Raw genomic sequence first — 26,166 nt, forward strand, 5'->3', positions numbered from 1 at the left:
GTGCCATCGGTCCCATTACATCATAGACACATTTGCCTCTATTACCTCTAGGGGAGACTGCAGTATGCATAGTGAGTCTTTATTTGGTAAATCTCTCTGTTGATTTTTCTTTTTGCATGGCTTCGGCAGGGCTTATTGTCTAAGAAATTAGCATCCCAACCCTTTTGTCTGCTGTTAAGGCTAGCACTCAGGGAAGATAAACAACGGCATTTTTCATTCTTCAACCATATTTCTTGCTCTTTGAACCCAATTTAGTTTTAAAGAACAGCACTTTACCCCCTATAAGTTACAGTTATTCACCATGTTGCCACTCCATCTGCAGCTCAGAGACACTCAGTAAGCCCTTAGACCCCTTTAGAAAACCATTGACACTCTCAGCAGCCAGACCATCTGATTCTAAACAAACGCCCCTTATTTAGCCATCTGATACCGTTGGCTGACCCTCACAAACTGTGAGCAGGCCCTCAGATTTCCATAGCCATCCCTCTGATACAACAGCCAGCCCTGAAGAAACAATGACCTAAACCTTTGACACACTCACCCCAAACTCAGACAGTGCTCAGGGATCATTAGTCAACCCTCAAACAACAACTACTGGCCCTCAGATTTCATACACAAAACCACCCACATACACACAGTCACTTGCACTGCATCCTCTTCCTTATTTGCTTATTGAAGAGATTTCCAGCTGAAGCAGATGTGATCTTCAAGGCTGGAGCCCACGGACGGAGCAGGGTAGCAGTGAGTTGTGCCTGGGCACAGGACCCTGCTTGTTACTATAGTAGAACATCTACAGTAAGCAGCTACCTATCGCTGTGGTCCAGTAATTCCCACACAGCCCCAGTGTCCATCTAAGGCCTGGGCTGGAAATGAAGGTAATACGGCCATAGCTGCCAGTTCCCCGCCTGGGTCCCTCATTGGCTGAGACTGACGTCAGCCAGCATCACGCTGAAACTGACAGATTTCAGCCTAGCCGAGCCTTAAGAGAGAAGGGGACAGGGACCCTGGGGTGGCTTTTACCGAAATGGGGGCTGTTTTATTCAATACCAGCAGTCCAGGAAAAGCTGTTCTGCCCCTCTTTCACTAGAATTTACATCCACATTGCATATGAAAGAGGGCTCTATCTTCAGGAGTCCTCCATCCAACAATCAGGTCTGTCTGTAACAATGCTGGTGGCCTGCGATCTTTTGTATCCACTGTGGGCAGGCCATCAGCTGTGTATGGGCATATTGGGCTGAAACAAAACTATGGGCCGCACACAATTGCTTATTAATGCCAGTAGGAAACGCCTAATGGTATTACACATTCCTGTGTTAATTTTGGAATGAGAAAATGCCCCATATAAGGTCGTTTACATCTTCTTTTGGGGATCTCTGATGAGATTTGTGCTTCAGTAAAGCATAATTGCTGTTGCGTGGAACGTACCTCCACATCAAGGGCCTCATGAAGGTAAATGGTATTTACCGATTCGTAAATATCGAATTTTACCGATTCGGTATTTACAAATCGGTAAATGCTATGTAGGTAAATACTCTGTAAAAATTACCGAATCGTAAGATTCGGTAATTACCGAATCGGTATGCCTTGAGGCCCATAGGAATCAATGGCAATTACCGAATCGGTAAATACCGATTCGGTAAAATTACTGAATAGTCAAGGGTGGCAGGGTGTCACTTTGACACCCTGTTGCACCCCTGATCAGTGCTCGTGTGCCATGTGACACACATACATGCCCTTAGGGCATGTATGTGTGCCACATGGCACAGGTGTACATGCACAGATTTGCATATACACAGGTATTCGTTATTTACCACCAAGTAGTTGGTGGTAAATAACGAATCCTTAAGGCCCTGTGGCACTGCTTACAGTGCCACCTACATATCAAATTACAGATTCGGTAAATACCGATTCGGTAAATTACCGAATTGGTAAATTTACTGAATCTGTAATTTTAAGGCCCCTACATCTCAAACTCCAAACACCGGTCGGTAACGGCCGAAATCGGCAGTTACCGACCGGTATTTGGCCACCTATATACGGCCCCAAATGTGGCAGTTCTTCTGTTGTTCTGTTGTCAATGATACATAGCCTTTTCTTCCAGATTGTACCCTAAGGCAGTGTCCACCCCTTCGCCAGGCGTGCTCCTAATGAGGACGACCTACAATATAGGGGCCTTGAGGTGTTTGATCGCATTCCAAGGACCTTAGCCAAGATGGACAGGCCTGCAATTCATCTATAACTAATCCCTAGGGGTGCATCTTGTTTAAGCAGGGTGCCCTATTATGAAATGCTTCATTTTAACAGTAATACAAACGCTGCTATCGGATTCTGTGATCTTCATCAGAAAAATCGTTTACTTTATTGTATGCTTTTCCTGTTTCCTTTGTTTATTTCATGCCGCCTGCATACATATGTGCTGTGTATTCTGTGCCGCACAAGTACCACGTCTTCAAACGTAGATTGTTGAACCGCGTCGCAGCTACTTTGGCTTCACATACTTGAATTGTACGTGGTAACTGTACAATGGGGAATTTACCTCTTCAGCATAAGTACAATTGCTGCTTGCATAGCAGGGAAATAGCTGAAATAACAACGCACTTTCCAACCTGAACGAATAGGCACATATGTATCCGATGATGCAGCTGATCCTGGCCAAATTCCCCCAACTGCAGAGCAAACCAAAATCAGATGAGTCCAGAAGACAACATAGATCTTGCTCATAGCTGCCTCTGTAACTCGATATTTATGTTGTATTTTGAAGGATGTCTGTTTTTTTACAAATCAAATCTCTTTCTCTCATAGGTTCCGAAAGAAGAGAAACCTCTCGTTAATCTTAATAAGACGTCAAGCCTACCGGACACTAATGTAAGGTCTGTCTCTTTTTGTTTGTAGTAAAGCAATTTAGTGGGCTGAGAAGGTGTGACAGTTTCAGACAATGAATGCTGGTTGTGGTGTGTGTGACTCATACTGAATGATGAATAAAATATTTACGAAATTAACTTTCTTGATCATTATAAAGCATTTTTCATCTAGATCAATGCCTGATTGTCATAGTACTATGGCCCCTCATTATGAGTGGCCCAGCCAATGGGCTGTTGGGGGAACAGGTAACTCCAGGGGTGGGGAAAAGCTGTCCCATTATTACCTGGACCCTAAAGGTTCACTAAGAAATGAGGCATTATCAAAAAACAATAAGCCCAGTTCTTATTTCTCCAGTAATTCCTAATTTTTCAATGTAACTTCACAAAGACATTCTGGACTGCTTTCAGCAACCGAAATCTTTGTGTGAAAAAAAATTATATTTGTGGTGTTCCTGCGGATATCATAATTTTCAGCCCCATCGGAATTTAGAGGCCACTCAGAATGAGGGCATGCAATTAATGAAGGATTCTTTTTGTTTATCACACATTGGAACAGGGATATGGCAACATCGTGCACAATTTTGAATGACATAATGAACCTTTATGTTGGTAAAGGTAATGTGCAAATGTATCGCAAGGTCTGTTCATTAAATTCCACCCAGCTGCAGTATTTTATAAGGCTTTTGGTGACTCGGGTGAAACAATAAATCTTACACAATTAGCTGTGGAAGACCTTGGTGTCCTATCTGGTCCGCCCCAATATTTTCTAAAACCAACTTCTTCTGAAAAAAGAAATTATTTTTTCAACGCATACTCTTGCTGAATATAAAAGTGTAAAGTGCAATAGCATCCGGTATAATCAAGGTTTTACAATTCATATAAAATATTGTGTATAATAAATCAGACTTATGGGCTTGCTTCACCAAAAATATAAATGCATCTATGAATTATATGCTTCTTTCAATGAATTGCAAATTTGATATAGTTGTCGTGATTCAAAGAATAAAATCGCAGTATGCATAGAAATCTTCGCAAATCTTGCATTTCCAGGAGTACTCCCTGTCAGTCATGCATGCATTTGTTATTTAGGCTGATCTTCCGCCCAAGTATGCATGGTGGAAATAGGGAAAAGTTTTTATTTCTTTCCTTTTCTATTTTTTCAGTGGAAAAGCATTTTCCCAGTGCATAAAAAGCCTCCGCTGCACACCCATTATATATGGGAGTCTACCATTTACTTTATCACACAAGAAAGACACTTATTTCAGACTTTTACTGGTGTAATCCTGCCTGTGTTTACGGGATGGAAAACAGCAACCCAACTGTTTGTGCCTATCCACAAGCCAATGAGATCATTGGTGTTTACCGCAGTTTTCACAGACATTTCCTCAACATACTTGCCCATCTACGTAAAAAAACGGAGTAAAAAACGTCATACTGGAGGATTATCCACATTTGTACACCCAATCTGCAGGTTCATGTTTCCATAGATCCTGTGCCTATAAATCAGAATCCGAAAACGTTCTCACAGTTTGCCCAATAGCTAGCAAGTGGGAAATGGGAAAGGCCTAGTTCATTGACTATAAGGTGCCTGTCGTGCCTATTTTTTTTATATCTGAAGTTATAGTTGGTGAAACTTGGTCATGAGTCTTTTGGGGCATTCAAACACTATTTGTAAGAAACTGGTTTATGAGTTGAGGGGGGTGGAAACCCCACTAAAATAATAAGCACAATCCTTCTCAAGGTGAACCGCAAAAGTCACTAAATAATCCTGTGATTAATCCTCTGGTAGCTTGGCACAAAAGCAGTCAGGCTTAACTTAGAGGCAAAGTGTAAATTGTTTTTGCAGCACTCAAACAGTTTTAAATGTGAAAACACGATACCAATAAAATCCCAAACCAATTTAGAAAATACAGTACATTTAAAAAAATAAAATCACAACAAAACTACAAAAATCCAATCAGGTACATCGGATATATGACTTTTCAAAGTTTTACATGAAAAATAGCACCAAAAAGCACGAAGTGCCACTTGCGGCTGTCTGGTCGTGGTGGGCCAGAATAAAGTCACAAGTTCAGGAGGGTTGTGATGCAATGGAGAATGGGTTTAATACAGGGACCAGGATAAAATTGCAATTTTATTCCAATATATCATCTTATGTCCAAAAAGGCCTGTCACATCAGTCTAAGACTGGGGAAGAACCCCTGGTCAGCTATAAGAACATCTATATTGAGATTCCCTGGTGCCAACAGGCCATTGTTTCAGTGACAACCAACCTCGCAAATACATGGATGGGTAAAAACATTATTTTTACTCCAAGCCAATAGATAGCCTTACTAAGATTTCATGGGCAGAGATGGCCATTCGGTACTGAATAAGTGCTATCACATCACAAAAGTGCTGTATTGTGACACAGAAGCACTGTCACTTGCCCCCCCAAAACTAGAATATTTAGCAAAACTGCTATCAAATTCCAAAAATACCATCACATGCCACGTTCGCTTTCAAGCTTTATTCGGTTCATAAAAACAGACCATAAAAGCACATGCAATTAAAAAGAATGAATAAATATAAGATGTGAAATCGATTGTATGACGAAGAGCTTTTGCAAGACACAGAATTTCCAAACATTACAGACATTTTCAGTGGCAGACTAAATGATTGACAAAGAAGTCTGTCGAGTGGCATGCTTGAAAATTAAAAAACAAAATTGCAGCGGAATGGATATAGGAATCTCTTATTGTGGAAGCCCATCTATATAAGCACCACAAGAGGGAAAATTCATAAACCCTCTTCAATCATTAGGCTGTGCTCAACAATTCCTGACTGCGCTTAATTCTAGTTTTTGGGGCTTCTCCAGATTGTGGTGTCGACGCGTTTCAGCCCAATTAGTTAGAGCCTCATCAGGACTGGGGCAAAAGGAAACCTACAATAAACAAAATGTATTCTTTGTATTTACAAATATACACATAGACATATATATTTTATAAAGGGAGACAGAATATTTACACAGGAAAAAGAGGGATAGCATGGTTAGCATATTAACTTAAATAACAGAGCGCTATCTTGGCGCAGCAGTAAGCAAAGTGTGAGTACAAAAAGGGTGAACAAAAAAGGATAGTGGTAAAAACGTAAAAACTCTACGATCACCAAATAAGGAAACATAGTCTTAGGTCATATCAAATGGTTATCTCAACCTTTACCATTTTCGGGCAATGACAACTGACCAAGCAAGAGCACGTGTCTCGTCCAAGTATTAAATAAACAGTACGGAGAAAGTTAATAAAAAGTGAAAAAAAAGAATAATAGAAAAACAATATTGATAAAACACTAAAAATAGTCAGTGGGAGTACAACCTAGGGTAAATATCTTGCACGTGCACTCCTCCATTCCACTGATCCCTGAAGTTGTGAAATGTTAGTAGAAAGAACACATGTGTCCACGTCGCCAGGTATTCTCACTAACCTTTACATAATCCAGCTTGCTTAGTGGCCCAAAAATAACCAATGGCAAACTAACAATGGTCCCAGGAGGAATAGTTCTATTAAACAAAAATGTAGATACCTTATACACAACACCGCATTGGAAATTATGTCGAAGACCACAACAATAGGTTCAATATTCAACATCTTACAGTGCATACATACTTTTGCGCTAGATAGTCGATGTGCTGCTCGTGTTCCCGGAAGGGAGCCTCACGTATCACGGAGGTATCTGGACACTCTACGGTCGAATTTCCCAGTATCTAGGTCTGTTCCAAAGGATAATAAAGACAAGAGCAATGAATACCCCTAGTGGCTAAACCACAAAAATCCTACAGCCTGTTCTTAGATGGACAATCGAATAAGGTGCTTTCCGCTTACCATAAACATAACTTCAGTCACCACGCGTACGAAGAGTCGTCTACAGCAGAACTGCTCACGCAATATGAATTACGTGACATAAACTGGTACGTCATTGCATTTAAATCCATGGGATACATGGAAAACAAAGAAAGACTTACAGCTACGAGCTCACTTACCGCTGTAACTTTGCTAAAGGGTTTTTTTTACTTGGTATTTATCAAACCCAGATACACAAATAAAAGGAAATGCGAAGGAAATAAATACCGAGGCAAAACCAATATAGAAAAAGAAAAGAACATTGACAAAGTTGGTGTTCACCAATATCCCATTTGGATATATATTCCAGGCAAAGGAATAATTTAAGTGTCCTTCCAGAATAAGAGATTCCCAGATCCATTACGCCGCATAATTTTTTCTATTTTTCAGTGTTTCTTCGCCCAGATGCGGGTAAAGTATTAGGGCGAACCCCCTTTTTCCCATAAGAGTGGCATACTTGGGCAACTACCATATTAGTACAAATACAAAAGTCTATTTTATGACCACTAAACATGATTACAGGATGATGTTCAATAAAAAAAAAGAATAAATAAAAAATGTATTCCATCGATAAAAATGCATGCAAAGAGCAGGATTAATAACAATAGCCAAACAGCCCATGGGCAGAACCGTCCTTCTTGGAACTAAATCTCCATGTGGCTACAGCAAAGGTGTCACAACAGCAAACCAACGGGACAGAATACAGTACAAAAATAAAATACAAAAAACTATGTGCAGGGGTCTCACTCAACAAATGTCAGTGAAAGCCTCAAGCTGGACTGCAAAATTAACATCAGATAGCCACAAAGGCTGCCACATTAGTTTAAGACTGGGGAAGTACCAGTCCTGTATCAGTTTACTGTATCATTTCATTATTTTCTCATACTTGGATCAGCTACTTGAAAATCTTTATTAACCTATTTTAAGGTCGTATGTTGGGTGGGCTTTATCTGTGCATGCCCTTTGGTTAATTCAGCATTCTCCAAATTATTCCCATTGTTGCATTGATTTAGTTATCACTCTCAGTATTTTACTGTGGAAAATCCCATGACTATTGCCAAATGAAATGCTGAGGCCTCCACCTTGTTGGTGACTTTGTACAAAATAACTGCAGCCCACCCAATAATCAAATGATTCAGAAAAGGGGGTGGTGATGAACAGAGTGCCTGAATTAAGCAGACCACTCTTACCCAGTCCAAAGATCAGGGCTTGATCCATCACCGTTTTTTAGCTCACTGCACCATCCCAGCTCAGAACTTGGCTATATGCAAATTAGTCTGTTCCTGTCCCAGTGCATGATGGGAACAGGGCAAACCAAACTACCAAGCCAATTCTTATACTGGGAAGGAAACAAGCTTCCGGGGACCGGTTTCTGCCATTTCAGGCGTCGTCGGCCCGGCTTGCTTGAATCCTGATGGTGCAATGAGCAAGGGACTCACATCTGAGTATACCCTTCCACGCTTAAGGTGGACAAAATGATTCAGAAAAGGGGGTGGCGATGAACAGAGTGCCTGAATTAAGCAGAGCACTCTTACCCAGTCCAAAGATCAGGGCTTGATCCATCACCGTTTTTTAGCTCACTGCACCATCCCAGCTCAGAACTTGGCTATATGCAAAATAGTTTGTTCCTGTCCCAGTGCATGATGGGAACAGGGCAAACCAAACTACCAAGCCAATTCTTATACTGGGAAGGAAACAAGCTTCCGGGGACCGGTTTCTGCCATTTCAGGCGTCGTCGGCCCGGCTTGCTTGAATCCTGATGGTGCAATGAGCAAGGGACTCACATCTGAGTATACCCTTCCACGCTTAAGGTGGACAAAATGATTCAGAAAAGGGGGTGGCGATGAACAGAGTGCCTGAATTAAGCAGACCACTCTTACCCAGTCCAAAGATCAGGGCTTGATCCATCACCGTTTTTTAGCTCACTGCACCATCCCAGCTCAGAACTTGGCTATATGCAAAATAGTCTGTTCCTGTCCCAGTGCATGATGGGAACAGGGCAAACCAAACTACCAAACCAATTCTTATACTGGGAAGGAAACAAGCTTCTGGGGACCGGTTTCTGCCATTTCAGGCGTCGTCGGCCCGGCTTGCTTGAATCCTGATGGTGCAATGAGCAAGGGACTCACATCTGAGTATACCCTTCCACGCTTAAGGTGGACAAAATTATTCAGAAAAGGGGGTGGTGATGAACAGAGTGCCTGAATTAAGCAGACCACTCTTACCCAGTCCAAAGATCAGGGCTTGATCCATCACCGTTTTTTAGCTCACTGCACCATCCCAGCTCAGAACTTGGCTATATGCAAATTAGTCTGTTCCTGTCCCAGTGCATGATGGGAACAGGGCAAACCAAACTACCAAGCCAATTCTTATACTGGGAAGGAAACAAGCTTCCGGGGACCGGTTTCTGCCATTTCAGGCGTCGTCGGCCCGGCTTGCTTGAATCCTGATGGTGCAATGAGCAAGGGACTCACATCTGAGTATACCCTTCCACGCTTAAGGTGGACAAAATGATTCAGAAAAGGGGGTGGTGATGAACAGAGTGCCTGAATTAAGCAGACCACTCTTACCCAGTCTCTGTTCATCACCACCCCCTTTTCTGAATCGTTTTTGGCCACTATAGGTGTGGCAGGGTATACTCAGACATGAGTCCCTTGCTCACTGCTCCATCAGGATTCAAGCAAGCCGGGCCGACGAGGCTGAAATGCCAGAAACCGGTCCCCGGTAGCTTGTCTCCTTTCTGGTGAAGAATTGGCTTGGTAGTTTGGTCTGCCCTGTTCCCATGATGCACTGGGCCAGGGACAGACTAATTTGCATATAGCCAGGTTCTGAGCTGGGATGGGGCAGTGAGCTAAATAACGGTGATGGATCAAGCCCTGATCTTTGGACTGGGTAAGAGTGGTCTGCTTAATTCAGACACTCTGTTCATCACCACCCCCTTTTCTGAATCGTTTTTGGCCACTATAGGTGTGGCAGGGTATACTCAGACATGAGTCCCTTGCTCACTGCTCCATCAGGATTCAAGCAAGCCGGGCCGACGAGGCTGAAATGCCAGAAACCGGTCCCCGGTAGCTTGTCTCCTTTCTGGTGAAGAATTGGCTTGGTAGTTTGGTCTGCCCTGTTCCCATGATGCACTGGGCCAGGGACAGACTAATTTGCATATAGCCAGGTTCTGAGCTGGGATGGGGCAGTGAGCTAAATAACGGTGATGGATCAAGCCCTGATCTTTGGACTGGGTAAGAGTGGTCTGCTTAATTCAGACACTCTGTTCATCACCACCCCCTTTTCTGAATCGTTTTTGGCCACTATAGGTGTGGCAGGGTATACTCAGACATGAGTCCCTTGCTCACTGCTCCATCAGGATTCAAGCAAGCCGGGCCGACGAGGCTGAAATGCCAGAAACCGGTCCCCGGTAGCTTGTCTCCTTTCTGGTGAAGAATTGGCTTGGTAGTTTGGTCTGCCCTGTTCCCATGATGCACTGGGCCAGGGACAGACTAATTTGCATATAGCCAGGTTCTGAGCTGGGATGGGGCAGTGAGCTAAATAACGGTGATGGATCAAGCCCTGATCTTTGGACTGGGTAAGAGTGGTCTGCTTAATTCAGACACTCTGTTCATCACCACCCCCTTTTCTGAATCACCCAATAATCAAAGGTTTAAGGAATCCCATTAAGGTAGGAGAGTCATTACTAAATTATCCCATAAACAAAGAATTTCCCTTCTTTAATTAACTCAATAGGTTGATTAAATTGCACCTACTACCTTATTCATCCTTCCTGGAGACTTCAAACTAAATATCAACAATCAGCTTCTTGACACCATTTTCACAACTTCTCTCTGATCACTCCTTAGTTAACATTCACTCCTCACCACCTCTCACCAAAGATACTTGCTCTAATACTGCTATCCAAAAAACTACCTCTCTCGGTACACCTATAATTGACCTCTCTCCCTATCACCAGGTCATCTTGCAAATACTAATCAATGCACTTTCCATGTTTGCCCTCATATTAACACCTTCTGATCCCTTTCATCTTTCCCAAATCAGTTGCAAAAGTTCCATGCACCTTTACAAGCCACTACCATATAATGCTAATTTAGTGTCACCTTGAAACATGCCTTTAATTCTAATTACCATCTGCAAACCTTTACTCCAGTATCCTCACGTTTGCAAGTGTGGATTTCACCTATTATCCAAACAATGGAAATCAAGGCCTGAACACTACTCCACAAATGGCGTGGGAATAAGCCTACCACAAAACTTGAAGCCTATAAACAGCCTGTTGGAAATCTGTTCGATAACTTGAGCAGCACCACATCAATTTATGTCCACAATCTGATCACCATATTTATTTTTTATTTATTTATTTGGCTGTTTTATAACGCGCTCTGTTACTACCAGAGTGTCCTGGCGCGAAAAGGGAAAACAAGTAGGTGGCCAAAATAAAATGATCTAATAAGCAAACCTAAAAAGATGCGTTTTCAGTGCCTTCTTAAAAGGTATAAAATTCTGAATTGATCTCAGAAACAAAGGCAGAGTGTTCCAGGCCGAAGCCGCAAGGACAGCAATTGACTGGCCTCCAAGGCGCACTCGCCGAAAGCGGGGTACACTCAGTAAATTACAATCAGCTGAGCGTAAAGATCGAGTGGGGGTGTAGCGGCTGAATCTTTTCTTCAGATACGAAGGCCCAAGATCATTGACTGCTTTAAATGCTAATGTTAGGATTTTGAAAGTAATCCTTTGAGTCACTGGCAGCCAATGTAGCTCTTTCAGATGGATTCGTACACTCTCTCTACAGGGCACATTGCAGAGAAGTCTCGCCGTCGCATTTTGGATGATCTGCAATCTAGCGACTAGGAAGGCAGGAGTTCCACTAAGAAGAGAGTTAGCATAGTCGAGCCGTGATAGTATTAAAGCCCTCGCGACCGACTCTCTTGCCGAAGATGGAAGATATGGAAAGAACTTTCTCATAGCCTTAAGAGAACCGAAGCACACCCCTGTAAGTCTTTTTATGTGTGCCTCAAACCTCATATCCTCCCCAAACCATACTCCCAAGTTCCTTGCAGGGATGGTAACTGAGCTTGGCTGGGGAAAATCCAGAGGCCACAATAGTTCTCTAAAATTAGGCGGAAATAGGCCATACAACAAAATTTCTGTTTTGTCTTCGTTGCACTTCAGCTGAGCCGCTGCTAACCAATTAAAAACTGAAGAAAGACAGGAAATATTCTCTCCTCACCCAAAAAAATTTGCGGTTATAATCAATATTTACTCTTTCCAATACTCACACCCAAAACACACTCTTCACTATCAGAAAAGGACTTTGCATTCTTCTCCTTCATGAAAGTCTGTGCTATTAGAGACACTCAAACCATACTGCTTACCATGGAAGCGATTATTGGAATCAAGTAAGTGCCGTCTTTGCGGGAAAGCAGAAGAGAGCATCATGCATCTATCATGCACCTGTTGAGAATTCGATCCTGAACGACGACTGCTTCTGAAAACTATCTTCAACAACAGGAGGATAAGATCCTGCAGACAAGCAGTGAAGGCATGCCTTGGAGGAGATCTACAGCTGGTGTGCCTGTTTTTTCCTCTGCCATCCCCGATTCATGGGGATGGCAGAGGAAAAAATGAAGAAAACCGGTGCACAATAAGCAGCTTTCGAACGAAGGCTCGCCATTTCTTGGAATTAGCATTCCCCATTAAAAAATGCACAACGCAAAAAAGTCGCATTCAAGGCATGGTAATCTTGCTTATTAAAATACAAAAAGTAGCTTCTTGTCAAGTACTGGGAACCAGGCACTTTACGGAACTGCAGCACTTATTCCGTTATAACTTTAATGATGAGGCTGCACCTTCATGTCAAAACCTTTTTTTTTTTAAGTTTGTTATTTTACAATATATGCAACCCAGTGGTACTTTTTTCTTCATGCACAATGCACCAGGCACTTTACGAGACTGTTAAAACCGGGAAATCAAGGACTGCTCAATGCATATTAAATGAACAGATATTCCATAAGAGTACTGCACAAATTAGCTAGAATGGAATATGTTGCGTAGATAACGTAAATTGTACCATAGCTATTTACTGTCGGATACTAATCATGATGTAACTGTGGTTTTATTTTTATGAATTTCGTCATTGAGTGATTTTGTAAAGGTTTTTATGAACTAATACAATAAAAAAATTACTTACATACTGCTTACTATTCCACCACCATTTTTTGCTCCTCTATAACCCCTAACCTTTGCTGCTTACTTGCATTGTGTGTGATTTGATCAATAGAGTGAATTCCCATAGTCAGATGGCTAATCCATCCTAAACTACAATGCTTTGCTTTTGTCCATTCCTGCCGCAGACTATAACCCCTTTTTCTATACCCTCTTAAGCTCTACTCTGCCTAACCTTTCTGTTGGATTGTTTCCTTAATCTTATTAGTGACCCATCTTGTTTCAAATTTGCAGTAGCCCTGCCTCTGGGATTAAGTCCACTGCTAATCCTTCCAATCTTAACTACCTTCCTGTGTCTCAAACCTCTGTTGTCTCCAAAATATTGAAATTATTGGTTTTCAACTGCCCAATTCTATATCTGTCCTCAAACAATGTGCTTAACCCTCTCCAGTCCAGCTCATGTGCATTCCACATTTTGTAAATTTTAAGTTCCACTTTTTTTTATTTGCTTCAATTTATGCCAATATAGGCATTATAAACATGTAAGAATATATTGAAAAATAATGATCTCAAAACAGAATGAACTGTAGAGTTAGTCTGAGGGTCCAAAAGGTATACCTGGTGCCAGCCTTTGAAGTGGGAGAAACTTCTATGCCCTTCTACGTCTGGTTTCTGGAAAAATCCCCCCTTCCCCAGCACAGGCACCAAGAGGTCTAGGGTGATGTTCTTTGTGAGTGTGCTGAGGCAGCTACTTTGAATTGTAATTGGGGCAGGAAACACACATCCTGGCTGGAAGGCTCATTCTGCCAAGTCTAGTTCTCTTTGCCTCATTGCCTGGGAGAAATACGTACAGGCCAGCTGCCATGATTATCACAGTCATGTGACCCAGGACACAGGCACCAAATAATGAGGACAAGAAAATGACAACTTTCTAAAATTGGCATTTTCAGAATTGTGACTTAAAATCCGACTTTACCATTAAAGAGTGTTTTAAATTACAATTCTTTTGAGACCAAGTATGATATTTCTGCCTGATACAAAAGTTATCACTTATTAAATGTAATAAGGTAGCTCAATGTTAACCAATGGGACAGGTAGGCCTCACAAAGGTAAAAAATATATCTAGGAGTTTTTCACAACCAGGACATGTAAAAAATATAAGCACATGTCCAACTCTTTACATACAATGCAACATGTCCTATGCGCTGTTTAGGGCATACTCTAGGGGTGACTTATATGTATAAAAAAGGGAGGTTTAAGGCTAGCAAAAGGTTTATATTGCCAGGTTAAATTGGCACTTTAAAACTGCACAGAGACTTCAATGGCAGACCTGTGACATGTTTTAAAAGGCTACTTAAGTGGATGGCCCAAACAATGTTGCAGGCCCACTAACGCAAAAAGAACAATTGATGGACAGAATGCAGAACAATTTCATACATTCACCCCAGTACAGGGATCTGGCCTAAATCCATCGATTTGTGCTCATCATGCCATTCCAGTTTGGACCCAGCCATATGCAAATCAGTCTTGACCCTGCGCCCAATGGAAACAGTCCAGCCTGAACTGCCAGGCCAGGTCCTCCTTGGACTGGAAACAAGCATCCTAGGACCGTTTTTGACCTTTCAGCCCTCATTAGCCAGGATAGCTTGACTCCAGTGGCATGGAGAGCAGGGGACTCACGTCTGGGCATACCCGTCCCACTCGGGGTGACAAATGCGAAAAGAACAATTGATGGACAGAATGCAGAACAATGTCATACATCCACCCCAGTTCAGAGATCTGGGCCTAAATCCATTGTTTATTTGCTCTCCATGCCATTCCAGTTTAGACCCAGCCATATGCAAATCAGTCTTGATCCTGTTCCCAATGGGAACAGTTCAGCCCGAACTGCCAGACCAAGTCCTCCCTGGACTGGAAACAAGCATCCTAGGACCGGTTTCAGGCTGTCAGCCCTCATCAGCCAGGATAGCTTGACTCCAGGGGCATGGAGAGCACGGGACCCATGTCTGGGCATACCCGTCCCACTCGGGGTGACAAATGCAAAAAGAACAAATGATGGACAGAATGCAGAACAATGTCATACGTTCACCCCAGTACAGAGATCTGGCCCTAAATCCATTGTTTTTTTTGCTTACCATGTCATTCCAGTTTGGACCCAGCCATAAGCAAATCAGTCTTGACTGTGCACCCAATGGGAACAGTCCTGCTCGAACTGCCAGGCCAGGTCCTCCCTGGACTGGAAACAAGCATCCTAGGAACCGGTTTCGGGCTTTCAGCCCTCATCAGCCAGGATAGCATAGCATTTAATTTACAGGCCATGTCCAGCTGCATGCTGTACCACTTTACAAGGGACTAAGTTAATGTAATGTGTCAGTCAGGTGGAAGCCAAGTTTGCCATGTTTAAATGAGAGAGCACAAGTACTTAAGCACTGGTTAGCAGCGATAAAGTGCACAGATTCCTAGTACCAACTACAAACATTTAGAAAGAGTAAAGAAATTTTTTGGGAGGTAACCCTGCAGAGGGGGCTAGATCCAACAGCCTGGTAGTAGAGTGGGGTTTCATGCTAATATCAAAAAGGCATTGGCAAAGCCAATAGGTCCCACCTTTGGTGCTTCTTGGCTTTGCCAATGGTTATGGCAATATGTTACTCTACATACACTGCATATTATACATAAGTAAGGATTTTGAACTTGTTGAAATGTATGAACTCAATTTGCTTTAGTGCAATTTGAAATTGCAATTGAAATTTACTTGACTAAGTATTGGAAAATCCAAGAGGCCTTGGCTCTAAAAGGATGAGCTATTGGGTTTTCCAATGCGTGCATGGTACATGTGAGCAGAGTCGCCGTTAGGTGTCCGTAAGAGTTTGGTTGTGGATGGATGCTTGTCATGGGACAAAATTGAGAGCTCTGGAGCTGAGGCTGAAGGCAGTGAGGGTCAGTGGGCCATAACAGTATTAAGATTACATGCTTATCAATCCTTAGACTCTCTTCAGTGCACACATAGTGATGGTCATATATGTACCGTTTTTAATTACAAATTCTAATTTTTACAACACAACCCTTTTGTTACTCAGCTCTAGGAATCTAGCAACAAGAACTCACAAAGCCAATAGGTCTGGCCTATTTTAGGCATATGTTTGATCATGTGTGATATGTCTGGGTGCAATAGCAGATTTTCCACGAAGAGCCACATAACTGTTGGTCAGGCAGCATGATGTATAAAGCACTTGATTGTAGTTTGCATATTTTAAGCAGTAGCCTTAATTTTTTGGGCCATGTCCATTTTAAAGGCCACCACATCTTTTTCACTTCACTTAAAGCACTGTGGTCCATAATAGGCTTTTACCTACAAGCAGCTAAAAGCTGTGTCAGAAACAAGGCCTAAAATATATGATCTTAAACTGTGGCGTTCTTGGAGTAAAATCTATAACTTGTGGAGCAGAAAGGAGTGACTGCTTTTTTTACAAACAAATTAGGACAAAAACCAATTGCCGAATGAAAAACATTGTACAAATCAAAATGTTTTCCCGTTGCGACTTATGGAGCAGGGGTATGAGGATACTATAAATGTGCTCAACTCCAAGTTATGGAGAACACGTTTTTAAAATGTCTTTTATCTGTTCCAACTAGTTCTCCAAATATTTTTTGTCACACTGAGTTGGGTATAGAATTTTTGAGTGATACTATCCATGTGTCCCCATTACTCCTATGGGGAAAAATTTGGTCCTCTGAGGAGTTGCAGCTTTCAAAAGAAATCCTAAAAGATTGTGTAAAGTTGGATCACGCTACGCAGATCCCATGGTTGTCTTATGTAAGGGAAACTCTTTATGAAATTGACCTTGGAAACTTTTATGATAACCCAGATTCTATTAATTCAGACACAAAGATGGTAATTAAGAATGCATACCGTAACATCTTGGGATCGTCAAAAAATGTAGAACAACAACTATATCAGGGAGAAAAATTACAGCACCAATTTTACTTACCGTTTACATTACATACGCAATGGCGTTTTTATCTAACAAGATTTCGATTAAGTGCACTGCACTTTTTAGTTGCTTTCCCGAAGCAAGGGGGTTGGTGTGAGAGGCTACCCCCATGCCCATGTGATAATGAAGCTCAACAATGCACTCTGCACTTTGTACTTTTCTGCACCCTTTATAAGACCTCAAGAAACCGATTTATTAAACCCATTTTAAAGGAAATCCGACCTTGTAACTTTAAAGAAGGTTATGAGCATCTAAGATCATTACACACTGCTGCTATTTGCAGTGCTATGCTTAGCTTCATTAGATTGGCACTTTCAATTAGGAACCGTTATTGAAATTATAATTTCTGTTTTGATACTTTGTGTTTTAAATTGAAGGAAAATGAAACTCATGAAACTGATAGTATATCAATTTATAGGACATTTTTAAAACAATTCTATCAGCTGACAGAATATGGAAACATGCAATTAAAGTGTGTTAAATTAAGTTGGATAGTGTGAGAGGCTACCCAATTTATACATGAGATACCCGTTAGTTCGTGTTTTTAGCTGGTTTTTTGAAAGGTAATTTTTTATTTTTTTTTGGTCTCTTTAGCCACCAGGATATGCAAATATGTAACTAAAGTGTGTCAAATTAAGTTTGATAGTGTGAGAGGCTAACCAACCTATGTGCAAGACGTTATAATTTAAAAATGCACTGTGCACTTTTAGATGTTTTTAATGAAGTATGGCTTTTCTGATAGAACAAAATGCCTATTAATAATGTGCTTATGATTTCTTGTATGATATGTGTCTCAACCTTTGGATTTGAAAAACCATTTGTAAATTTGTTTTGTAAATTTGTTTTTTTTAAATTGTACACTTTTATGATTCTGTTGAATTGAATAAAGTTATTTATGATGATGACGGCTTTGCTCACATCTGGCACTGGAGCAACTGCTTTGGTCTCTTGCATCACCCACTCTGGGAGGGCAGTAGCACAACTGGAGCTACGCATCAGTGGCGGCATTGGGTAGGTCATTTGCTACCAGGTGAACCAGATCCAAGTATCCTCAGCTTCTCTTGAAGTTGAGCTCAATGGGTGAAACAGAAGTGAGAGACCGCAACATGGAGTGGAAGCAATACGGAGGGTGGGGAAGCAGAATCACGAGGACAGGCTGGGGGAAGAATCAGAGGGTCGAAGGAAGCAACACAAAGCGGGAAGAAAAACACATGGGGGCAAAGGTGCAATCAACAACATGGAGGATACAGGGGAAAAAGCAACATGCAGTACAGGAGAGGAAATGTAAACGCGTGAGAGAGCAATGGCAGTCGGCAGGGAAGAATCACACAGGCAAGAGTGAGAGCGCAACATAAAGCTTGGAGGGGGGAAGTGAAGTTATCAGTGAGAAAGCTGGAAAACACATCAGTCTTGTGGAGCAAGAAAACCCTAGCACCTGAAAAATTAGCAGTGTAAAGAGTCAAGTAATGCCTCCAAGCTGCAGGGGAGGGACAAACATAAATGTAGAAAGTAAAGCCTACACCAGCTAATGAATAAGACGCAAGCAAATGAGTGACAATGAAGCCAACCAATGGAAAGCAACGGGCGGGACGGTAAGCCCAATGTAAGCTAATTATATGTCTCCCAAGTCCGAACAGACAGTGCATGTCCAGTGAGCAACACTTAAACAATTAGAGATGTTCTGTTCTTATATTGTAAGCTTGCTGTCAGAGGTTGACATATTTATTATTGTATGTACATTATTACCAGCTAATGTAAAGACGGTGGACATAGCGTGCAAAAACGAACTGACAAACATAATGTTTAGTGAATTGCACAAATCGTTGGGACAGGTGCTAAAAGGTCACTGATTTCTGTTTGCGGTCCGCTGGTTTGTTAAGAGCTTTGAAATGATTGGCAAGTTGTGCGGAGCGCTGTACATATGTCCCAAAATAACATAATATGCACAAAAAAAATAATCTTGAAGTCAAACTGGAAGAGATGCCAGCTAATTGCATGTCATATGCCTGCACACACACATATTTAAATAGAATATCTCGGTCTTGGAAACTGTTCTCCATAAAGTGTGTTTAATACGGATACTTCGGCTGGGATGTTTACATTTTAATTGCCTATTTCGTAACACTGTAAAACTGTGAGTATGTATCTGGCAAAATAATGAGTTGATATTTGCTACTGCTTGATTGTGCCACTGGGAGTATTTGATGTCAAATATTTCACTTGTAGATCAGAACCAATTCGGCTTGTGTTTATAGTTTTTCATTTGCATACACTTCAGTAGAAATGCTCCGTTGCCCAGGGGGGACCCAGGGAGAGCCAGGCGCGAGCTGGTCTTTCCCTGGGTGCGTTCGCGCGAGTAATCAGGAAGCAGGTGGGGTTAATTAGGGGAGTAGATAAGGGGAAGTCAGGCTGGCGGTTGGGAACTGCGTAGCGGGAGGCAAGGGAGGGGAGGTTCGTTTTGCTTCGCGTTGGTGTTTACCTTTTGCAAGTGGGCCATGGAGGAGGCGGCGGAGGTGCGGAGGGCTGTACAGACGTTGTGTGCAGCCGGGCGTGAGGACCTTCTGCGGCCCGGAGTGCCGGCGGAAGCGTGGGTCGGATTAGCCCGCCCCCCTCGCAAGGCTTCGGAGGGCGTGTCGCGGGCGGTGTCTGCCTGTATGTCCCCCGGCTCGGAGGAGGAGGAAGACGGTGATGCGGCCATGCCGATGGCTTTGCCTCTGCCGGCCCCGATTCCCGCAGCTGTGGAGCCCCCGCCGGGTGACCCGGGCGCCCACCAGCAGGTATGTTTTTTGCCTTTGCAGAGTGCTGGTTTGCGTGGGGCGCCCGGGGGGAGGCGGGGCGCACTGTGGGCCGGCAGGCCCAGCGCTTGGGCGGTCTTCCTCCGGGCAAGTCCAGGAAGCCTTCTGTGGGTCCTGGGGCGAAGCGGGGGCGGAGCCTAGACACCAAGTGCCCCGCCCGGGCTCATTTTCCTGCTGCTGTTTCCGGGGGCCCCTCCCCTTCCGTGCCTGCCTTGTCAGCCTATTTGTGGGTCTATGGGCAGTGCTACCTGCTCTCTCCTGCCACCCCTGTGCTTGGCTCAGCCCCCCCACATTTACACTGTGATTTGGCTCAGGGCTGCACAGACTTTGGGCCCCCCACTGCTGCGCTGCCCGTTTTTTCCCTCTCTGGGGCTCCCCCCCAGGCCACTGGCATGGACACCACAGGTGATGTGCCCCCCCCTTCGCCTTCCCTGGCCACCAGGTCCATGGCTCCTGGTAATGTTGGCCTTCCTTCTGCTTCCCTGCAGCCCTTGGCACCCGGTGGGTTGGGTTTGGACCTCGGGGGGCCGCCCTCTGTCCCCAGCCAGGTGCTGTTCCCGGCTCCTCGGGGCCAGCCTGGTGCCCACCAGGGTGTGTTGGCGTCCGGGTCGGGTGGTGGCTCTGGGTTGGCGTCGGTCGCTAGCTCCTCGAGGGGTGTTTCCCTTGCCGCTGTGGGGGGGGACAGTTTTGCTGATTCTTCCTTGTCTGTCTTGAGCGGCCGCAGTTTTCAGGTTGTTCCTCCGGCTGGGCGGCTGTTGGCTGGTTCTACGGGCTCGGGAACTGTCCCTACGGCTGTTTCCAGTGGTGGGCTCACGGGGGAGTTATCTGGAGCGGATCTCTCTTCTGCAGTTTTGCGCGGGCGGAGCTTTCAGGACATTGACTGGCAGTTTTATGATGGGGGAATTGGTGATGGGGCACTGCCAAGTGGCAGTGCGCGAGTTTCATTTTCTGGAGAAGCTTTATATTTGGATTTACAAGATGATGATTTGGAAGAAGGGGAATTGAGGGATAAAGATGTTGGGCTTTTGGCAGCACGGGCCCAGAGGGGTGGGCTGGGGCAACCCCCTGTTTCTCGTATTTTGCAGGAGTCACATGCGGACCATGCAGCGGTACGTGAGGCAGCGAGGACTAGACCTTCTAAAGGGGATCATGTTGATTTTCAGCAGCAGTCGGCGCAGTTGCCAAGAGGTAAGGATGGATGGTGGGCCGTGTGGACACCAAGGGAGAGTCTCCCTGTTAAGAGTACAAGATCAATTGGTACGGGTGATGGGGTTATTGGTGAGCGAGTCGCTCTGGCACCGAGGCTTGAGCGGCCGGTGGGTTTGACTGTTTCTAATATGCAACCTGCAGGGGAAGTTTCTACAGTTGGGGATGGTGTGGCTGTTCCAAAGCCTGTTACGGAGGATAGTATCCTGCCAAAAAGATTGCCTTATTCTGGGGTGGGGATGCCTTTGGGGTCCCATTTGTCTGAGAAAACTAAAGCTTGCATCTGGAATGGTGAATTTGTGGATGTGTTTCGGCTTCTACATAGAGATGTCCAAGCTAAGGAAGGGTCGAAGGAGGAGGAATTGGAATTGGCTCGGAGGCCTCGAGTCCCGACGTCTATTGAGAACTGGACTTCGGCCTTTTTAATTTATGCCAGCTTTTATTGCCAGCGTCATCTGGGTAAGGCGGTAGACATGTTTAAATATGCTGATGTCATACGTAAAGCTCAAAGGTATTTTGGAGGCTTTGCCTGGTTGTCGTACGACGAGGAGTTCAGGGCCCGTATGAGTGTTTTTCCAGAGCGTTCATGGGGTGAGGTTGATGCGGAATTGTGGCTGCAGTGGATGGCATCTGCTCACCCGCCCGCTACGACCCACACGGCTAGCGGACAACCGGTGCATTATCGGCCCTTTCCATTTCACCCCGCTCTTGCTGGGGCGGGGGTTTGGGGCAGAGGACAGTCCTCCTCCTCTGGCGCGTGGTGGCATTTTAACAGGGGTTCGTGTAACCGACCAGCCTGCAGATATAAGCATGAGTGTGCGCAGTGTGGGGGGCGACATGCTCTCACCCAGTGTTTTCCCGGACAGCGTGTTGGAGACCAGGGGAGGGGTGCAGGGGGCAGGGGCCAACCTCCACACTTTGTACATAAGGGCTCCTACTCCTATTAAGCAGGATGTTCTGGATTTGTGGTTGGTGGACTATCCTGATTTTGAGGCTGCTAAGACTTTGTCCTGGGGTTTCAGAGTTGGGTTCCGGATTAGGTATCAGGGTCCCCGGGTGGGTCGGTGGTCTGACAATCTGAAGTCTGCGAGGGAGTGCCCTCAGGTTGTGCGGAAGAAGCTGGATGCTGAGCTTGCAGCGGGTCGGATTGCTGGTCCTTTTCTGAGTTGTCCTCTCCCTGATTTGATCGTCTCTCCGCTGGGTGTGGTACCAAAAAAGGCGGTGGGGGAGTTTCGCCTTATCCATCATCTGTCTTGGCCTGAGGGTGCATCCATCAACGATTTCATTGACCCAGCTGACTCCACAGTGACATATGCTTCCGTGGATGATGCCTTGCGGCTCGTTCGCACGGCAGGTGTTGGGGCTTTGCTGGCAAAGAGTGACATTCAGTCGGCTTTCCGGCTCCTGCCCATTCATCCTTGGGATTTTGGTCTATTGGGCATGTATTTTGATGGCTGTTTCTATGTCGATAAAGTATTACCCATGGGCTGCTCGGTGTCATGTTCCCTCTTTGAGACCTTCAGTACATTTCTGCAGTGGCGCTTCACTTTTGTCAGCGGCCACGTCATGGTCTGCCATTACCTTGATGACTTTCTTTTCATTGGTGAGGGTCAGTCTGGGCAGTGTCAGTCGGCTTTGGCAATCTTTCAGGCTATGACCAAGGAATTGGGCGTTCCTTTGGCGCCGGATAAGACCGAAGGTCCTTGTACATCCCTGACTTTTTCAGGGATTGAAATTGATACACTGACTATGATGGCGCGATTGCCTGCTGCTAAAGTGCGGGAGATGTCTGATTTCATCCGATTGGTGTTGGGGGAGCGTAAAATAGACCTGCGAAAAATCCAGAAGCTTTTGGGGTACCTCAATTTTGCTTGTCCGGTTGTTCGGGCGGGTAGGACGTTTTGTAGACGTCTGGGCCTCTTGATGTCCGGCGCCAGCCTTCCTCATCATCGGGTGCGCATTACAACTGCTGTCCGTGCCGATTTGACTGTCTGGTTGCGTTTCCTGCAAGATTTCAATGGCGTGTCCTTGTTTTTTGCGGATGAGGACATTGTGTGGCAGGTGCAGCTTTTCACGGATGCATCAGGAGCTTACGGCTTCGGCATCTTTTGGGAAGGTCGTTGGTGCGCGGCTTGCTGGCCAGTGCACTGGAAGGAACAGGGTCGCAGCATTGCGTTTTTGGAACTCTTCCCGTTGTTGGTTGCTCTGTGTATCTGGGGGGAGGAGTTTCAGAATCGCTCCGTATTGTTCCATGTGGACAATATGGCAGTAGTTGACCTTGTTAATAAACAAAGGGCCCGCGATTTGCGTGTATTGAGGCTCTTGCGCACATTCATGTTGCGGTGTTTACAACTGAATATTGTCTTTAAAGCTCGGCATGTTCCTGGAGCCACTAATTGTATCGCTGATTCTTTATCTCGCTTTCAGTGGTCCGAATTCCGCAAATTGGCTCCCGGGGCGGACCTGGAACCAACGGCGATCCCTTAGTACGTATGGGACTTGGGGGATTGAGGGTCCACCAGTTGGTCGAAAATTCAGTGGCTGCCTCTACACGGCGGAGTTATGTGAAGGCCTGGCATGAGTTTTTGCAGTTTGGTGAGGAGATGGCGGGTCCGGTCAGGGCTGGGTTATCTGATGAACAATTCTTATTGCAGTTTGTTTTACATTTAGCAGACAAAGGCCTCTCTCACACGACCATTTCGGGCAAGTTGGCCGGGGTGTCTTTTTATGGTCAGCTTTGGTGGGGGAGGGATCCTGTTGGGGGGGTGTTGGTTCGTAAAGTTCTAAAAGGGTTGGGTAGGCTTCGGGCTGGTGGTCAGAAGCTACGGCAGCCGGTGACCTTTGATTTGCTTCAGTTGCTTTTATCGCAATTGGAGGTGTGCTGCTATGATGCTTTTGAGTGCCACAAATTTCGTTTGTGCTTTGTGTGGTTATTCTTTGGGGCATTTCGGGCCTCTGAACTGCTGGGTTTGAGGGGTAGAGTGGGTATGTCCAGCAGTGAGGTGGTGGTGGAGCATGACAGGGTGCGTCTGTGGCTGCGGATGTCCAAAACTGATCAGATGGGGAGGGGTAAGTGGGTGTTTCTGGGTAGGAGTGGTGTGTCTGCATGCTGCCCTTTTGGGGAATGGGAGGTTTTTGTGTCCTCTCCTCATTTTACCCCTGGGGCAATTTTTTGTCATGCTGATGGCAGCCCCATCATTGCTCCTCAATTGTTAGCTGTCCTCCGCAAGGTTTTGTTGGGCCTGGGGAGGGATCCTTCTCAGTTCGGCACCCATTCATTCAGGATTGGGGCGGCGACGGAGGCCGCTAGGTTGGGGTGGGATTGGTCCCAAATTAGTCGTATTGGGCGTTGGCGCTCTAAATGTTGTGAAAAGTATGTGAGAAAGTAGTCCGCCTTTGCTTTGCCTAACATGTCTTTTTCTCCTAGGTCCTTGGCCCTCAGTCGCTGGATCCAAAAGGAGGGTGTGGATCCTGGGGCACTCTTTTGTTAAAAGGGCTGCTGTAGCCGCTGCACGTCAGCTTTGTGGGAGATCTCTGGGCTTAAGCAGTCTGACACATGAAGTCTCCTGGCATGGCACGGGGGGCATGCGCTGGGGCGGTCTTTTTCCCGCCTTGGCTTCTCTGGTTTCGAAGGGTTGGGGGGGCCCTCCGGATCTACTGGTGCTGCATCTTGGGGAAAACGACTTATTTTCTCTATCTGGTTTGACTTTGCTAAAGTTAATGAAACAAGATCTCGAAGTCATCAAGACCACATGGGTGAGCACCATGGTGATATGGACTGAGTTCGTGCCTCGATTGCAATGGCGTGGGGCGAGGAGCTATTCCGCCATGGAGAAGGCAAGACGCAAAGTGAATAGAACAATGCGACTTTTTTGTAACCATTTATGTATATAAAGTTTGGCTCATTATCATTTGAAAGTTTCAGAAACGCATTTATTCTGTGAGGACGGTGTCCATCTGTCTACATTAGGCACTTCTTTTTACCTTCTGGAGCTCAGGGATTTGATTGCCAAAGTTCTTCAGGTGCAGTTGTGGTGTGCTCCTTCCCTTCCACTTTTAGGTGGGGCAGGAAAACGCTAAAGGTTTTCCTGGGTGGCGGTTTTTGATAGTGGGGTGGGCAGCCTGGAGCGGTTGGCCATCCTGAAGGGTAGCTCGTTGGGTAATCCTAGGGGTAGTAGTCAAGAGTTAGTTTCGGGTTCTGTTAGGTAGGGATGTTTAGGCATACTGTGTAGATTGGAATTTTATGAAATAAATAAATAATGAATGTGGTCAAGAAATGTATTATGCACCTGTCTTAAAATAAAGTGGCCTTTCTTGCTCCTTGAAGAAGTGTGGACAGTGATTTCTTGCGCGAGGGGGGACCCAGGGAGAGCCAGGCGCGAGCTGGTCTTTCCCTGGGTGCGTTCGCGCGAGTAATCAGGAAGCAGGTGGGGTTAATTAGGGGAGTAGATAAGGGGAAGTCAGGCTGGCGGTTGGGAACTGCGTAGCGGGAGGCAAGGGAGGGGAGGTTCGTTTTGCCCCACCCACCCTCCCTTTATTCCTTTAGTTAGGTTTTTTATTTTGCGGTGCTCTAGGCGCTGCTTAGGTCTTCGGGCTTTGCCACTGTTAGGACAGGTGTCTTTGTTCTTTAGGAGGCGGTTTTTGATAGTGGGGTGGGCAGCCTGGAGCGGGTTGGCCATCCTGATGGGTAGCTCGTTGGGTAATCCTAGGGGTAGTAGTCAAGAGTTAGTTTCGGGTTCTGTTAGGTAGGGATGTTTAGGCATACTGCGTAGATTGGAATTTTATGAAATAAATAAATAATGAATGTGGTCAAGAAATGTATTATGCACCTGTCTTAAAATAAAGTGGCCTTTCTTGCTCCTTGAAGAAGTGTGGACAGTGATTTCTTGCGCGAGTGAATGTGTTTACTTGAAAGAAGGTTTCTTAGTTGTTGGTAATGCGTCACACTAATCAAAGTGAAAGCCCGTAGTGCGTTCCATGAGGGCAGTGAGTTTTACTACTCCTCAGAGATATATCCCTTACAAGCAGCAAATTATATTAAAAGTGAGAAAGGACTTTGATGTCTTTCGGCCGCTGCTACACTTAGTGTCTGTATTTTTGAGTATACACTAAACCATGGCATTTTAAGGATTTTTGCGCCCCTGTCGAACATATTTTGGAGGCCCCTGTTCAGAACACGTTAGGATTTTATTACCTATTTCCTGATAATTCAAAACTGTATGTAGACACACAAAGTTTTAGAAATCTGGCCTATCAAAAGCTG

General features: G+C 44.8%; 1 protein-coding gene and 1 long non-coding RNA gene across 2 annotated transcripts in view; one reads left to right on the top strand and one right to left on the bottom strand.

Annotated features, from left to right (window-relative positions):
• The window catches only part of LOC144828117 (band 4.1-like protein 4B), a 568,471-nt gene that overhangs the window by 97,455 nt on the left and 444,850 nt on the right, over positions 1-26,166 (top strand). The window contains exon 5 of the mRNA XM_078686237.1: positions 2,803-2,870. Coding sequence (XP_078542363.1) covers positions 2,803-2,870 — 68 coding nt within the window. The remainder of the gene's footprint in view (positions 1-2,802; positions 2,871-26,166) is intronic.
• LOC144827447 (uncharacterized) lies at positions 5,356-6,790 on the bottom strand. The gene is made up of 3 exons (XR_013610190.1): positions 6,722-6,790; positions 6,506-6,609; positions 5,356-5,784 (listed from the first exon to the last, which is right to left on the bottom strand). It is a non-coding gene; the product is annotated as an uncharacterized LOC144827447 (long non-coding RNA).

The sequence above is a fragment of the Lissotriton helveticus genome, chromosome 4_1 (assembly GCF_964261635.1).
Source record: "Lissotriton helveticus chromosome 4_1, aLisHel1.1, whole genome shotgun sequence".
Lineage (NCBI taxonomy): Eukaryota > Metazoa > Chordata > Amphibia > Caudata > Salamandridae > Lissotriton > Lissotriton helveticus.